We start from the raw sequence: 18,426 nt of genomic DNA on the forward strand, positions 1-18,426 counted from the left end.
TGAAAAATCCTTTGATTTTAAACAGACTCTTTTCTTCAATTTCTATATCCTCTTTTTCATTTACAAATAAATCAGAAATGTATTGGACTTCTCGCCCTTGTTTTGTTTCTGATATATGTACAAGAGCTTTGATTGAAACATTTAGATCCCTCTTATCATGTAATTTGAGGGGCTAGCCCCTTTTTCTTGATATCAATGAAAGGTCCCTTAATATTAAACACATTTTGTTCAACAAGTGTTTAGAAATTTGTGACTGTTTTTGAGATATTAGGGAATGATTGTTTTAGGGGCCGACTCTTTATCTCCTTATAAGGACCATTAAACGAAACTTTGGTGGTTGAATATTATTACGAATATTATTCTGAGTATCTTCTCTTCTATAATGCATTTCAAAATATTTCTCCTTTTTAAGAAATAAATGATCAAAATATTGGACTTCTAGCCCCTTTAAAATCCAGATTATGTAACATATCAGAAAACTCTTAACAAATATAGGTAGATAACTGGAAGATACACATTTTTGCTTCTTTAATACATTACAAAATATTTTTCATTAAAGAGATATAGATAAAAGACTTTAGACCCCTCTTGGCCCCTTATATGAGGGGTCAGCCCCTTTTGCTTGGTGTCAGTTGAAAGATCTTTTATAGATTAAATTTTGATGCTCTACATGTGTTAGCAAAATATTGATTAGAAGAAAGATATTCGTGATCAAATCTCAAATTTCGTAAAAATTGTCAAAAAAATTTAACATCAACATTTTCAGTTCCGGGCGAGCTTCAAGGATGATGACTTCTGGTCAAATCTAAAACAAGCAAGCAAATCTACCATAACCACTCTATCTTGCATATAAATTTCAAGTCCCTAACTATAACAGTTTTTGAGGAGATGCGTGAACAATATCATGTTCCAAAATACATGAAAAAGGGAGATAATTCAGAAGCGGAAGTGAATTTTCAGACAGGAAGTAAGATGCAAAGAGATATTCACCTAAGACATCATCCCTGTAAAAATCATTAAAATCGATTGAGAAATGGCTGAGAAATTTAGGGTGACTACCAAGAAGAAAAATAATAATATAGAAGAATGAGAACGCGTAGAAAAACAGTAAGGTCTTCCGCTGAAGACGGAAGACCTTAATAACTAGACACGATCTCGTTGCGAGCAACGAGGAGGTCTTCCGTCTGATTTTAGAATTTGATATATAATGTAGATCTTGATTTCGCTAAACATGATTTAGAATAGAAAAACGGGGTCTACATTCTATTAGAAGGGCTAGATACTACTTTGTTTCAGGGACAAGAGCTTTGTTCAACAAGTGTTTAGAAATTCGTCACCGTTCTTGAGATATCTGGAAAAAAAAGTTTTAGGGGCCAGTCCCTTACCTCCTTATTGGAGCCGCTGAACCAAATTTTGAAGGTTGCATTTTGTAAAGTACATCATTTTGAGTATATTTTCTTCTACACTGCATTTCAAAACATTTTCCTTTTTGAGATATAGCTGGTCATAGTTTATGGACCCTTGACCCCTACAAAATCCTTATTCAATAACACATGAAAAAATCATTACATTACTTTGCGACAGAACTGTAAGATAAACATATTTGCTTCTATAGCCTTTCATTAAATTTCCCTCAGTAAAGAGCTACAAATGAAGCATTTTAGAGCCCTTTAGTTTCCTTATTTTAGGGGCCAGCCCCTTTTTTTTATATCAAATAAAAGGTCAATTGAATCTCAACACATTTTGTTCAACAACTGTTTAGAAATTCGTTACCGTTCTTGAGATATATGGGAAAGAACGTTTAAGGGGCTGATCCCTTAACTCCTTATAGGGGCCATTTCACGAAATTTTGAAAATTGCATCTTATTAAGTACATCTTTCTGAGTATGTTTTCTTCTTTACTGCATTTCAAAATATTTTTCCTTTCTGAGATATTGGTGATCAAAATTCTATAATTTTGGCCCCTAAAAAACCCTTATTATGTAACACATGATAAAATCATTACATTGCTTGGATACATAACTGTAAGATAAACATATTTGCTTCTATAACAGTTCACAAAATATCCCTAAGTAAAGGGCTACAGATTAAAGACTTTAGAGGCCTTTGGTCCCCTAATTTAAGGGGCCAGCCCCTTTTTTTTGGTATCAAATAAAAGGTCTTTTAAACCCCAACCTATTTTGTTCAACAGCTGTTTAAAAATTCGTTCCCGTTCTTGAGATATATGGGAAAGAATATTTTAGGGGCCGATCCCTAAACTCCTTATAAGGCCCGTATAAGGAGTTTAGGGATCGGCCCCTAAAATATTTAACGAAATTTTGAAAATTGCATATGATTTAATACATCATTCTGAGCATCTTTTATTCTATACTGCATTTCAATATAATTTTCCTTTCTGAGATAAATGTGATCAAAATTCGGGACTTTTGGCCCCTAAAAACCCATAATTACGTAACACATTATAAAATCTTTACATTGCTTGGATTCATAACTGTAAAAAAAAATATTTGCTTCTATAACTGTTCATAAAATATCCCTCAGTAAAGGGCTACAGATGAAAGACTTTAGAGCCCTTTGGTCCCCTAATTTTAAGGACCAGCCCGTTTTTCTTGATATCAAATGAAAGTGCTTGCAAATATAAACTTTTTTTGCATTACATGTGTTAACAAAATATTTTTCAGAAAAGAGAGAAACTAAGAAAACCATGAAAAATTACGACGTTTTTTTAGTCTCAATTTTCGGGAACAGGCGAGCTTTAACGCTGTTTGAGCATGACAAATATGAATGCCAAATAGCACATCTACAATCTCATGTCTACAATCCCTGAAAGTTTGAACTCAATATCTTTTAATGTTTAGGTGGAGATCCCTGGACAAGCAGACCCTTTGAAAATCGCTAAAACGTCATTATCTCAAGAACGAAAGTGACGTCATCAAAATAAAAAAGTATGTTTTTAGTTCAAATAAATATATATCGGATCGGAAAGTTTTATGAAAATTGATTGAGCCATCTCCGAGAAATCGTTGCACAAAAATGCGCAAGAAAAAAAAAACAAGAAAGATATATGTATGATCTTGAATTTGCTATGAAATTGCTAAAGTTAGATTGAAAATAGAGTAAAAATGGGGTTTTCAGACTTTATATTAGAGAGCAAATTCTTTTATGTGCAAGAGTTTTAGTTAAAAAAGGAGGTAGATCGTTGTTGACTCTAATTCAAATGGCAAGTCTTCTTGCTATATATTTAATGAAGGGTGATTTTAAATTACACATACATTTTATTGAAAGTTTTTAAAGATTTGATATTTTTCTTGAGATATCTGAGATGGAAAGTTTTAGATGATATGAAGGTGGCAACAATGCAGAAGAAATTCATAACCTGCTGTTGCTGGTTATTTTATTACATCTAAAATGTAACAACATTCAGTTTTATAAACAAGTAACAATGGAAATATCATTTTATTAACAGAATTTATTGTTGTCAAATGCCAATGAAAGGAACGTTGTATGCGATACAGATGTATTATAAATTTTATAATAAATAATACTTATCTATAATTAGAATAGTAAATAAAATGACAATTGTTGGATTTTCTAGTTTGTAATTCAAATGCAGAAATCCAAATGAAAATGGAGTTTTAATAAGATTATCAGTGGATAATATATACTGTATTCAGAACAAACATTTTTGATAGAAACAAAATGAGTAAAAGCAGATATTGGTAATGGTACATCAATATAAGAATTAGTTACTTTATTTGAACAACAAGTATAACTATAATGTGATAAAAGATTTATGTTCATCTATTTTTTCATTATCAAAATAGAGACAATTATTTTTTAAAATAATTTGTATGGTGTGTTAATGAACGAAATATGGTATTTGCAATAAATTTAGTTTATAATAAATATTAGATACAGTATCTGGAATTGGTATTGAAATCACAGGAATTGATGGACAATTGTAGGATATTTAGATTATAATGCAAAGGGAGAAATTGACAAAAAATGAAATTTCAATGTCACAGTAGTAGTTTGTTTATATTCAAATTGAACATTTTCTGATTAACAATTTTGGAAAAAACAGACATAAACAATCATACATCAATAAGATAAAAAAAAATATCTAGTCTAATTTAACATAAAATGAAGGTATGATATCATCTTAAATAAAAAATTTACAGTTTATTAAACCAGTTACCTATTATGAAGGAGATATACTATTGCAAACAATTTTGGAAAAAATGTAGTATCGGAAGTATAATATAGATTGAAATAAGTATTAGTTATTCAGAATTAGTTGTGAAATCAATATTGTATAAGACAATTATAGGATTTTTCTGTTTGTAATTAAAAGGGAAAGAGTCATAATAGTGAATTTTAATGATATCAATAATAAATGGATTTTGATTCAAATTGAGTTACTTACTCTAGTTTAACATAAAATCTACCTATAAGGTTTAACAGGAACGTCCAAGCTAGTTATGGTACATTATTCAGATTCAGAGTTATTTACTCTAGTAAACATAAAATGTACCAATAAGATTATCTACACTATAACTATCTCAACTACATGTAGTTCTGATGCAAAACATGGACAGTCTTTGTGTTGTTCAGTGATTTTCTTGTTCATCGGAAACATCCAAGCTGTAAATATATCAGAAGAGTTTGGTTTTCAATTTGTTTTAGTTTTGTAATGTGGTTGTTTGTTTTTTTAATTAGAAGAAGTGATTAGTTTTGCATATGCATCTGTTATTTTGTTTTTAAATTGTGAAAATGGGAACAATTTCTTTGACAATTTTTTTTTGAAATTTTTATGTTTTTTTTTCAATAAGGGTATGATCATAAATAATGTGGTTTATGTTTGTAAGTAATTCTTCATAAACAAGATTTTGATAGGTAAAAACATTATGACTCTAAAAGGTAGTTTTGAATTCTGTGATTTTATATTTAATTTTGACATATGAAACACTGACTGAATGTACTTACATGTCGGTGACATTCAACCCTTGTACTGTTATTTTGACTATTTTGTTTGGAACAAATTGGATCGATGGATAGATGAGTCCCATCTTTGTTGCTGTGATTGTGTATATGTCCCCATTGATCATGATGGACATGTCATCGCTGTAAAATCATACACATATATGGTAAATTAAAACATAAATGGGTTTTTTAGTACTAATAGCTGACAAGAAATATTTATTTTGTTAAAATTGTTGTTTTATTGCATTGATAAGGTGTAAGCAAAGTTTTATGATAGAAGTCCAAAGTTTAATTGGTTAGTGGTGTTTTTAAGAAATTTAAATTTGACATGAATTCATAGATGTGCATTATTTTTGTTTTATCTTCGACTGCCAGCATATTAGTAGTTAATTTCTATTGTCTGGTTAATGCGTACTCAGGCCCTATATAAGGTCGAGAGCACTATTCATGCTTCACTGAGTTTAGGTATTTTAAACAATTGAACATGAGAACTTGGACAAAAACCTGTATGCCTTTTGATCAAAATTAACAGGACAACCACTGCAGTGGCAGGATATATCTAATAATCGATGAAACAAGTCAGACTGAAATCGAGGCGCAGATATTTCAAAAATTCCTTGATAATTGTAGACCGTGATAATTGTAGATCATTTTCCTGTATATGTTATAATAATGCAAAACCGCACAATCATGTGGCAGTCTGAGCAATGTCAATTATTGGATGGATTTTAGAAACAAGCGTTTTTGTTGGAACGAATGGAAACGATGTTACATTGTTAATTTCTTGGATTTAATATTATGTAGTTACTGTGTTGAATGTAGTGCTGCCAGGGTTTTAAACAAGATGCAGACGGTATGCACTCTGTATGAAAAATAGACATGTTTGATGTGCATGCGAAGTAAGGCAGCACTGTCTGTGCAAAATAATACAGATATCGTGGAAATATTTTCCAAGAATAAATATATTTTGTATTTCATTGTTGTTTTCTTTATTAGAACATTTTACTACAATATGAGGTTCATGCATTTAGAAGTCTATGCAACCTGAATGCCTCATTGTTAAAGAACCAACTGTAACTTTCTCAACCGGTATATATACCCTAGTGGCAGTAGAGGAGCACTTGAAACTAATATGGAGACCAAATGTTTTTATGAATTCATGTCATTTTTAATATCACACTGCAGCCGCATTTTTAATTCAAAATTATCTTTTTTGAAGGAACTGAATTTTTGGGTCTTTAAATTCATGTTGAGGTCATTAACTGAACATCTCTGAATCTACACTACCTACGGAAGCTGTGACACATTTCAGCTTTACTGGGTGATTAGTTTCTAAAAAGAATTTAATGAATGACTGTATATTCCTAATTAAGGTATCTCACTCCTCATGTTTTGATTTCATTGTGAGATGATCATTATATTTAAAATGAATATGATTTTATTTATTTAATCATCACAGATAGATTATTATTTCATAATTACACAACATTCATAAAGAAAATCTATTTGAATTCAAGAAACAAACAAGTTTTTTGGGGAACTATTTTTTCGTGCGGAAGGTTTTTTAGACAAAAATGACAGAAACAAGCAATTTTATGAATTTTCAATATACTTTTCTTTTTATTATACTTTAATTATTATTCACATTTTTAACAATTGATAGGTTTGTAACATATTTTATAGGTTCTGTGTGACATGTACAAATTCAAATCTTGAGAATAAGATGGCGGTTTAGCATAAATTCATGCATATATATAGAATATGTCTGAATTTTTTTAAGATAAATTTTGCGACAATTTTACCTTTGAAGCTATATTTCTAAAATTTGACATCACTGACCCCCATGTTATAATATGTAAAAATGATACTGAATACACATTTAGGCAAGCTGGATTAATCTTATAAAATTCTTGATATTCAAAAAGTTTTTATTTCAAATCCAATTGTAACTATTAAAGAAATTGTCTATTTTAAGTGCAAAAAGGTCACACAAAAATTTAGGCAGCTTTGTACAAATTTTTTCGTAATCCCTCTATTCAGTGTGACCATTGTGCATTATTAAAAACAATATTTGAAGAAATAAGTTTGGTTAATCAAAAATACTGACAACAAATCCTAATCAGGATGAAATTGCATTTTAGGTGCAAAAAGGTCAAATTAAATGGGCCATAACTCAGAGGGATGGATACTGATCTCACATTATCTTTGTATTTTTTAAGTTTGTTTTGTCTACAGATTTCCATGATATACTTCTCAAGAAAATCTTGATACAACAACATTGAGGAGTGGGATCCCTTAAAATTTTGACCCGTGATTGTTTTTGTACCTTAACCGGGTTGGTCTATGGTCTGAATTCTAATGAAGGTAGGGCATGTTATTTGTATGAATAAAATATTTTTTTTTTTTTTTTTAATCAAATTTATATGTGGATAAATCAGGAAGGTTTGTGGTATTTAACTGATCATTTTGTGGGCATACTGGGTTTGCCATTGGTCAAGAGTTTGTCACGCAAGCGCATTGATGTCAGAAGTGTGGTAGTGGGGTGTGTGGATTTTTTTATATAAATTTTTGGCCATATGTATAAGGGCCTAGGAGTTGAAGGTAATAATTTTTAAAATTAAGATTGGTTTGATTTTAAAGAGATGTTTCAGATTAAAATGTAGCATTTTGCAGTGCAGGTTTCATTAAGAGTTTTAAAATTTGAAATTGTTAACAGTATATGCATGGTCACAAATATGGTCTTCTGATATTAATGGGAGACCTGAAAGTTATAATTACTTACTAAAAATTTATAATCACTTACTAATCAAAACTGGCTGCTTCGATTTTCCCATTAACTTCTTGTACTTGTTGGTTTATCTGAAATTAAATGGTTACGGTATGTCAATCAATATTTAAATTATACATTGAATTTTCGTAATTTGGTTTAGATTTTGTTTTTGAATTATTTTGGCAAGATATGATTTTTATACTTAAAGAATATTTAAGTCTTTTCTATTTTTATCATCCCTGAATTCCTGCAGGTAATGTTAACTGCTTACATGATTAATGGATAAAGTTTATATTTATGCTATAATTGAAGTAGACTTAAACAAATGAATTTTTTAAAAATTGAACTCATATATTTTTTCAAGTACTTAACCTTTTCAATATATCAAATTTGGTATTCAAGGTGGATGCATTGTAGGAATATTTGAATTTCAATATAATTACCTCAACAGTTGTTGTTGGCGTTGAGTTAAGGGAATATCTTCCATTGTAAACATCAACTTTGAGGCCTTTCATCGTGATACTTAGACCAGTGTCGGCTCTAAGAAGATTTATCTTTTCCCCCCATAGCTTTACATCAATTTCTCCAGATTTGTCTGTGACTGTTATAATTTTCCTCCTTGATGTTGGACTTTCCAGAACTCCTGTAGTCTGTAATTATTGGACATACTTTTGGTTTGTTCTTTATTTATTATATCTTATGAATCAATTCATTTATAGTGAATTTATTATTTTCTATTTTGCATTAATCCTATTTTATTTTTTAATTCTAGAGAATAATGTTGTGGGTATTGTCAAAATTTAAGATTATTTTTTTTAGTACATGAATTACCTTAACAATTGAGCCTTGGACAGACACTCTTTCATTTTTTTGCTTTGTCTTAATGACAGCAATTTCTGTAATCTCTGGTTGCAGGAATTTGTTGATTTGTTCAATTGTAATGTCAGTTGTAGTTTCCATGATCTGTAGGAAAATGACATTGTAAATTGATAAATTATGAGCAATCATACATGTTAACTCTATCGATTTACACGGAAGTCTACTGCTTTTTAGCTTTGTCTCCTGCCTACCGCTTTTATTTTAAAATCTACCGCTTTTCTTCAAAATACGTTCCTTGTTTTGATAGATAGCCATTTTGGAAGCCATTGTGGTCAAAAATTCTCGTCGGGTTTGAAATTAGCGCGAGTTTGAATCGGAGGCACACAAAGGCTTTATTTAGTCGCTTGGATGACAAGTTTTCAAGCATGTGTTTTACATTGAACGATGAAAGAAGCCACTTCCCGTGTTTACATTAGTTACAAGACATGTCGATATTATCATCGCAATGATAAAAAAATCTTTGCAATTCCACACGTGGCTTTAGCAAGGATTGAATATATCTTTTAACTTGGCCATAACAGTAAATTTGACTTGCAATTTATTGAATGCTGCATTTGTATTTGAATAATAAATGAATGAATTACCCGGTATCATGTACTACAACTGTAAATCATTTCTATTTTCATTACAAACCCTGGAACAATGATTAATCAAGAAAATCAATTGTTAAATTATGTATTTCCATTTGCCTTGGGAGTTGGCATTGAACTTTAATACAGGCTTGTCTTTAAAAATTGAAGTAGAAGGAAGAAATAAAAATGTAGAAAGGGGGTCTGGAGTCTAGCTTATAACTACATTGTGTTTAAATGAAATAATAGCTGGGTAATTAAGGCATTATAGGTGGGGTAATTTGTTGCCTCTTAGGTCTTAAAGGCAACCCTGTTAATATATGACGTTATATTATCTATTACGGTTTGTTTTATCAAGAGAACATAGTCTCGGTATTAAATCATGATATTCATTCTAAATCAGTAATTGACAAGTTCTGGAAAAATTGAAGCAATATCGATTTGAGACCGTTGTTTTAACTTTGATTTTCTACTAAATTACAAACCAATATCAACAGACATATACATTGGAATGTAAAGCAGAAATTAGTGTCCAACATGCCATGTGGGGTGTTGTCATTTGGACATGGTTATTTTAACTTACAAGAATGCATTTTTAACATCCCAATTTGAACTATAACATACTTTCTCATTTAGCTATGATCTCCACTTGGAATAAAAATTTACTCAGTGTGATTTTCAAGTTAGAATGATAGAAGCTGTGAATTTTTTATATAAAAATGCATACTTGTATGTTTTTTTTGGATTGATGTATGAAATTAAACATTATCAATTACGTTTAGTCAATTAGTTGAGTATCAGAAAGGTATAAATCAGCATTTATTTCAGAGCACTCTCAACATAGTATATGTAAACAAAACTGGAATAGATTGTGTGACATCAAAAAAAATTAATTTTTGGGTATTTTTATTAAAGAAAATCTGAACCTTCATTTTTTAGTCTAATTTCAAAACAGAAAGATCCCTTGTGATAACTTAATCTCTTTTATTAATATAGGTGAAATATGTTTTTGATTTTTCCTTCCTCCTTACGGACATGCCATTCTCTGAAGAGAATGAATTTTTAAAGCAAACATTTTTTTCCAATTGTAAGAATTGTCTTTTTTTACTACATGACAATATTATTCATGCTTGTCTTTGTTAAAGTTTCATCTGATAATGTCAGGTATACATACATATCATGCATTTTAGTACGAATTTTATGTTTAGTAAATGGCAGATAAGAAAAGGAAATCTCTATTTGGAAAGTTATAAGGAGAAAATCATTGAGTGAGTTTTTTGTATCATGTGTATGATAGTATACGAGGGTCATTTACAAAAAATCTAAGACTTTTGGTATCAGGTATGTTATTTAAGGTTTTTTAACGTTAAATCATTACTAAATTTAATAGACATGTTTTACAAATTGTTTCCAACAATTTAAAATCAAAAAAGTGTGCACATTTCTTTATTTATAAGAATTATTTAGAACCTAATTTTGCAAAAATGAGGTCATGGTGCAAGGTCAAAGTTTATGTTCTGTAAACCAAAACCATATTATGTTGAAAGTAATAAGTCCATAAATTTTTCTCAAATCTAAAGGATATTGAAACCTAAAATTAAAAGTTGTTATGATATTCTATTTATCAAATATTAAATGACGAGAATATATAGATTTGTTGAACAGTTATCAGTTACTAAAGACATACAGTCGTCTTAAAAATTGACTTTAAACATTGAAGTTGCTAGACGTCACGTCGCAATGAAAAGTATAAACAGTATGGATCTAAATCGGGAAAAAGCCGATGAAAACTGAAAATGCGCAATCGTGAAAAAAAAGTCAAACATGACTTGTACATTTGAGTTAAACTTTAACACATTCTGTTGGGGTTGTGGTAAATGTATTGTGAATATCAAATACCATGAAAGAGAACAAGATAAAATTTGACCAAAAATTAAATGTCATCTGACATTCAGGCAGTGAAAAAAAAGTAAAACATGAGTTGTTCATTTGTGTTAAACTTTAACACATTCTGTGGGGGTTGTGGTAAATGTATTGTGAATATCAAACAGCATGAAAGAGAATAGAATAAAATTTGTCCAAAAATTAAATGTCATCTGACATTCAGGCATTTTTTTTACTATAAACGAAAAGACATGCGGTATATTCTAAGATAAATTTGTGGAAGTAACTTAAGGTTTACAAAATTTTTTGGACAATTTAGATGTCAATTGATATAGTGGTAATTTCAATTTTATTGTGAAAAGCACACAAGACTTAGGGTGTTATTAAGATTGTATATTTCAATTAACTGTGCTTGTGTTATCTTGACGAAATGTTTTCACTATTATCTTGTGCTGTGATGACAAAGCATGTTGATTTTAAAATTGGGTAACAAAAATTTTTTACTTTTTCAACAAATGAAATGAATCCATATATAAATAAATTTTTGTTGCATAAAATTATATTTTAGTTATGTCTTTAATGAAAAATATATGATAAACAGCCACATTGTCTTCATATTTTTGTTGATTTTCTTTTATGGTTTACGTTATATTTTAGAAACATTTGCTTGTTCTTCTTATTAAAAATAAATTTACCTTTGAGTTTTCCGATATGGAAATTGTTCCATCTTCTTTTTGGGTGAAACCCTTCACCATGATTGATTTCTTGACTAGGTTGTTCAATTTAGGGATGTTTCCCTCATTTGTGAAAAGATCATGGACTCTTTCAAATTTGGTTGAACTTGCCAAGGCAGTAGTTGCACCAAATTTTGTCCCACTGGATGTTGTCCTGAGTTCAGTTTGCTCCAATAGGAAGATTTTTTGCTGTGCAGCATAAGTCTAATTTTCGAAAGAAAAGTTATATTTGAAAGAAAAAATATTTGTTAATTTAGTGTATATGGTCTGATATCAATGCACTGAGAATAACACATATGGTTTAAAAACTTTACTTGTTCAATAGAAATACTGTATTGTTCCAACTCAGATACACACAGACATAAATATAAATATATGTTTTGCTAGTCCTTCGTGTTAGTTAATGTAAGATTAGCTAAAAATTGAAATCTATGAAATTTAATTTTACTTTAACGTCTGATTACACTGGCGTCGGAAGCAAATAGCAAATTGAAAGTGGGGGGGGGGGGGCTAGACTAATCCTCAGAAATATTGAGAAAAAAGTAATTCCCAAAATCATGGAAATCCTAATCCGTACTGTGTGTGTGTGTGTGTGTGTGGGGGGGGGGGGGGGGGGGGGGGGGAGTATACCTATACTTCCCAAAAAAAAAAATTTACTTACCCAAAAAATTTTCTCCCCAGAATCATGAAATTCCTAATCCGTGGGGGGGGGGGGGGGGCTAGTATGGTTCTGAATCCAACTTTTCAATCTTTCAAGGTAAATTTAGAAACAATTATCTTTCCTGCGAGAAAAAGTGGGGGGGGGGGGGGGGGGCTAAACCTTCTATCATGCTATGTTTCTAATGGTAAGGTATACATTTGCAAAAAAAGTGGGGGGGCTAAGCCCCCCCTAACCCCCCCGGTTCCGACGCCTATGAATTATATATTCGATGAGAGCAAAAGGACGTATCGCGTATTTAAATGCTAAACCCAGGGAATTTTAAAATTTGTGTTCCTGTTTTTCTTAAGTTTTGGTTTACAAATTAATGCATAATTCTTTAATAACTGCTGTATTCTTACTGTCTTTAGTCTTTTCGCTGTGGGACCTTCTGCCATGATCGTCAAATTTGTAACAGTTTAATTGATCTTGGAAGAGCTTTGCAGGATGACAAGCGCGCGAAACTGTGTGGAAGCGGTGCTACATGTATTCGATACCAATTTCGAAATGTTTATGAAAATCGTGTTTTAAGTTTGTGTATTTAGATCATAACTTTTAATTTTTTTTTTATTTATTATAGAAAATGTTTTATAATGTAAATTAATTGTTTGCTTATAGATACTGACCAATTGATCAAAAGAATAACCTGTGATAAAAGAAATCAAGGTTGTAGAACAACGAATGAAGTTTACACCGTTTTAGGATAGTCGGAACACCTCTAGAGTTTCCAAAATTTGTCGTTCCGGTACCCCTCTGGTGGATGACGTTATGAAAGTCGAATCATTTTTTTAGAGTTATCTTTCTTGGATCAATGTTGAATGGCCGGGGTAATATAGTTTGTTCACACCAGAGACTCTGCTCACACGTAGTGTTTGGGTGGTGAAATATATATGCACAGTAGAAGATACTTTTATTGCGATAAATTAAGTTGATTTATTCGTATGTATTTCGGGGGGAAAATTTAAAATCAATTATAGGGCTAACACTAGAGACATCTGGTAACACAGAATAGATATGGACTCTGAGTCGAATAATAATGTGAGTATTTATTAGGTAATGATTTTGGCCGGGAGATGGTTAAATTTAATAAAACTAATAAATTATAAGGAATACGAAATAAATCGTGATTTGATAATGCATTCTATATATAAACACGTATTTCGCGGCAACAATGAAAAATTTAATGATGGATTGTTTCACATTTTAGGTTCGTTATTTTTCAGATATACTTTATATACGGCGACCAAAATAATGATAAATCTGTAATATCACGAGTTTTAAAGTTTAAAAGTCTTTGCTTTTAAATTTATTTAAAGAAGATGGGTGGATAAGGCGTGTAAAATGCCCATACATAGTCGGACAAGCTACTGAAAAATTAAAGTATCAATAAATCTGATATTTAAAAAAAAATCATTTAAAACAATATATATTTAACAAATCATTTATTTTTAACCTATGGATATGTTCAATACTTGGAATAAGTTGACTCAAACAGGAATATACGTATCAAAACCTGCAATTACTGTCATTTTTTAGAACTTCAAAACATTTTCTTTTATAGAGTGGGTCTGACTGCTCCATATTTTTCTCATAGTTTAAATAAGGGCTATTGGAAAACAAACCGATTTCAATCAACAAAAACGTGGAGAGATGACCCACTTTACATTAAAAATACCATTTTGTATCCCAACAATTGAACGTTTTGAAAAAATAATACAAGTCCGTTAATCGTGGCCAAAGTCACACATGATATTCAAACAGCCCACTTTATTGTGTCTGAAATGGCTCAGTGGTTAAAGTACCTGTCATAAGCTATCTAGGGTTGGTATGTTATGGGTTCGATACCACCAAAATTATGAACAATATTTTTTTTCTTATCTTGTGCAAAATGTATTAAAAATTGAATATAGTTAGAAATTGTGCTTTTTCAAACTTGTATTATAATATATTTGAATAGATTTAATTGGGAAAAAATAAATTCAAAATTGTATTTCACTACTAAACCGAATGGGCATTTGCGCCATCTTATTTCCTCATCTTCTTTGTTCAAATGTGTGTCATGTTCGCTAGCCAAGGGCTTTCGGTTGACTTAAAGTGGATTTCAATTTAAAGCATCCAACCCTGCAGACAAATTTATAATATTATTGTTAAATTATAGTAAAGAACAGATTTATTTACAAAAATATTTACTTAAATTTATAGTTCTGGACCCAAGGCAGAAAACGTTGGACGAGCTCACGTTTGATCTCAGTCTAATTTTCCTTTGCATAATTTATTTCTTTTGCAATAGTGAGCCTGATATCAAAACTGCATGAGCTTATTTATCTTGTTTGGGCACGGGGTCTGAAATAATCGGACAAAAGAACATGGTATCTAGGGAATTAGACGTATTATTCATTAAAAGGATCAGAGATCTTATATTCAGAACAAAGATTAGCAGGTGAAGATTAAAAAGTTATAAATTGGCTTTGGAGGTTGACCCATAACGTTCTTATTTGGGTTTTTTAGCTAAATGTTTAATGTTGCATTTTGTTTAGAACCTTAATTTATTTTTTCATTTTAACATATCGAAAATATTCATTTCAATGTGGGTTTTTTTTTGTTTAAAAAACCTTTGTACAGTATATTTTAATGGTTCCTTCTTAAGGGAATGGAATGAAGAAAGATTTCGTGTGTTTAGCAATATATTGAAAGAGACAGTGTATTGCATCTTATTAAAATTCCGACTTGAAAATTTTTTTTGACCGGGTTCGGTATGTTTGTATTACTCATAAATATATAGACTATTATACAATTACATATACATGTATGTCCTTTAATCAATATAATTATTTCAATAAAATTAATAAATAAATTAATTTTTGGGCCGGTTATAAATATTTTTTGTCGCAACTATTTACGGGGTTTGTCTTTTATAATATTACATATATTTTTTAATATTTACTATAAACAAAACACATGCAGGCCTCGTGAAGATTCTGTTAGAATCATTTTGTTTATACATGTAGAAATATGGGGTTTGATTTCTACGTCTTTCAATTAAAAATTGTTCAAAGTCTTTTAGATAGCCAGAATCATTTTGTAAAGACGTGTTTTGATTTATTTTAGCACAAGAGTTACAATAAACAAAATTCAGCGGTGTTGAGGGGTTATTTGATATAATTATATATGTTCATGTTAAAATGAACTGGAATTGGTCTACCATTTGTAATTAATCAAGAATGTGATGATGTGTTCGGTTTAGTGAGTTCGTTATACCTTATATTTACATTCTACTGTGTTTTTCTTTAAATTCCGTGATGTTTAAATGCCTATAAATGCAACACGTATTGACTGCGTAGGAATTTACGAGTAATTTACATAAGTAGTTCTCAAACAGTGATTTCTATGTTATCAGTAAAAAATGTATTTCATGAATGTTGTCAAAACACCATGTTTTATAATTATTCAACAAAAAAGTTGACTTTATTGTTAAAGGCAACATTTCAAGAGTTATTTATCATGGATTATATTTTCATGCTCGTTGATTTTATCTCAACAGTGTATGTGAAAACCAGTTTAAACCGGTTTTACAAAACAGCTGTTCTTGCTGTTACTTATTCACTCCCTCCTTGATCTGCACTTTATATCTATTTATTTAAGTAAACAATGATTTCTTCAGAAAGGGAATGTAAATATAAGCATTAAATGATTTATTTTTGACGTCGTCGTGTCAATAACTGCCGTCACTTGAGCAGACAAATTATCATAACGCTAACGCGTGTTATTCAATTTGTCTGCTCACCTGACGGCAGTTATTGACACGACGACGTCAAAAATAAGTCATTCAATGCTATAATATTCCATCACGACCCCACTATGGCGAATATATTGTAGTTTTCAGTACTTGTCAAATCACCTGTGCGAATATGTTCGTAATGTTTTCTTTATCGGTGTTAAGTACGCACTAAATCCAGTTATTAAATTATACGGTGATATTCAGAACTGAGTTATCGTTCGTGTTCAAACAATCCCCACGTGGTTCAAAATAGAAACATGCTGGTGCTTAATAAAATCATAAGCACTTTGGTTGTGGCTTTTTATTTCATGGTTTATTTTTTTTTAAAGTAGGTGTCTGTTTTGTATAAAAACTTAGAATATCGAGCAATTTTCAAGGAACATTTTGCATAAAATAGTATAGTCTGTGCTATTACTAGTACTAGGTGGTAAATGGGCATGGTCACTATTTTTGTCAAATATTTTGTTTTTTGTTTTGATTATTTACAATGCTTTAAGAATGGATTTCGGAAGATCAAAGGAAATTTGGTTGCATGCCTGTCGATGACTTTTTAGCAAGATACATGTAGGGCTCACAATTTTTTGTCATGTAAACAAGGGTCGTGCTCTTTTTTGTTTACATAGGTTCAATATACCAGTTAAAAAATCTTTTTCAAACCAATGAATTTGTTGATCTTATTCATTTTAAGTATAAAGAAACAGTTCATAACGAATAACACATTCATATTAGGTCTCAAACTTGAATTTTTACTTCAACATTCAAAATGTAAACATAAGTTTTGTTTAAAAAGCGAAGAATTGTATGCTCTGCAACTACCTTGTAACGCAGCAAATCACACTCAAATGTTTGGTTGCCTATTAAAAATGTCTTACTGAAGCATTGTAAACATTAAATTCGAAAAAATAATTTTTGACCAAAATCGTGACCACGCCCCTTTAATCGTTAGAGGCGTCGCTTCTTAACATGATAATTTTTGCAACAGCAGGAAAAAAAAAAATTTTCTTTTGTCACATTTCTTTTTAGAACTAATTTTATCTACCAATTAATGAAGTTAAAGTTTAAAATCAATAAACGTCTAGATTTTATTCTTGATAACAACTACCTAGATTCTCTGAAATAGGCTATAAATACGAGACACAATATTTACTACAAAACTGAAAAAGGTAAATAAAACCAGTCGGTCTAAAGTTTGAATGACACATTTGACCGATTTACTTGTTTCATTATCGGTCGATCCTGCATAATAAAAAGTTAGAGAAATGGGAAGAAATAACAATAAATATAGTGGTTATTGATCATAATCCTCACTCGACAAACACCGAGGAGAGGATTAGTTTTGAATAAACAGACTTGTGCGCGGGCTGATCTCAGACTTCCAAGTAGTTGAACTTTCTGCGGTAACCTTTAAAAATGTGAAAAATCAGTCGTGCATTCTTTGTAAATTGTGATCTACAATAAATAATAAATTTTAATGGATACTTCATTGCATATTTTAGAGTTTATTGTAAACATTAACAGTAAAATACTTTTTTCGGTTATATGTATGTGCTTGCAGTATAATCTAGCATTGCAAAAGAAAAAATATGATTTTTTTTGTAATGTTAGATATCTTCTAATTTGTTTGTTTGTCCCCCACGAGATCACTCTATTCCTTATTTGTAGAACTACTGTCCCCAATTTCTTGTTCGAAACAATAATTATAGTCTTACACTGCAAAACATGTACTCTTTGGCTAAACTGCAAAACGGGTGCGCTACAGGCGTGTTATTGCACATTGTTATACATGGTCATCGTCGAATTTTACCTTCACAATTACCGCTTCGTGGTAACTGTAATAAATGGGCAGGATTGAGACATCAATTGTGTCCGGTTGTAAACCGTAACCATAAACATGATCAATACTGGTGCCTCCTTCAGTTGTAGGAAAGGATACATATTGGGTGAAGCCATTTTTGCACATATATTTTTGAATGGGGCCTAGAGTATCTGTGTTTTCGTTGAAATCTCCGAGAACAATTACTCTGTCATAATTTTTCTTAACGAAATGTATCACATCTTTCAACGATGAGAGAAACAAATCACAAGGCTGAGAGATTGGCCTATAGACGGTCAATATAGCAATTTTTTGTTCA

The 18,426-nt window shown here is 30.7% G+C and overlaps 1 protein-coding gene across 1 annotated transcript; it reads right to left on the reverse strand.

The window, feature by feature from the left end:
* Positions 1 to 3,656: 3,656 nt before the first annotated feature.
* LOC136270132 (uncharacterized) lies at positions 3,657 to 13,515 on the reverse strand. Its single transcript, XM_066066723.1, has 7 exons — positions 12,879 to 13,515; positions 11,781 to 12,023; positions 8,585 to 8,716; positions 8,197 to 8,403; positions 7,787 to 7,842; positions 4,987 to 5,124; positions 3,657 to 4,644 (listed from the first exon to the last, which is right to left on the reverse strand). The coding sequence occupies exons 1-7, from the start codon at positions 12,912 to 12,914 to the stop codon at positions 4,611 to 4,613; spliced, it is 846 nt and encodes a 281-aa protein (XP_065922795.1). The 5' UTR covers positions 12,915 to 13,515; the 3' UTR covers positions 3,657 to 4,610.
* Positions 13,516 to 18,426: the final 4,911 nt, after the last annotated feature.

This window comes from Magallana gigas, chromosome 7 (genome assembly GCF_963853765.1).
Source record: "Magallana gigas chromosome 7, xbMagGiga1.1, whole genome shotgun sequence".
NCBI classification, from domain to species: domain Eukaryota; kingdom Metazoa; phylum Mollusca; class Bivalvia; order Ostreida; family Ostreidae; genus Magallana; species Magallana gigas.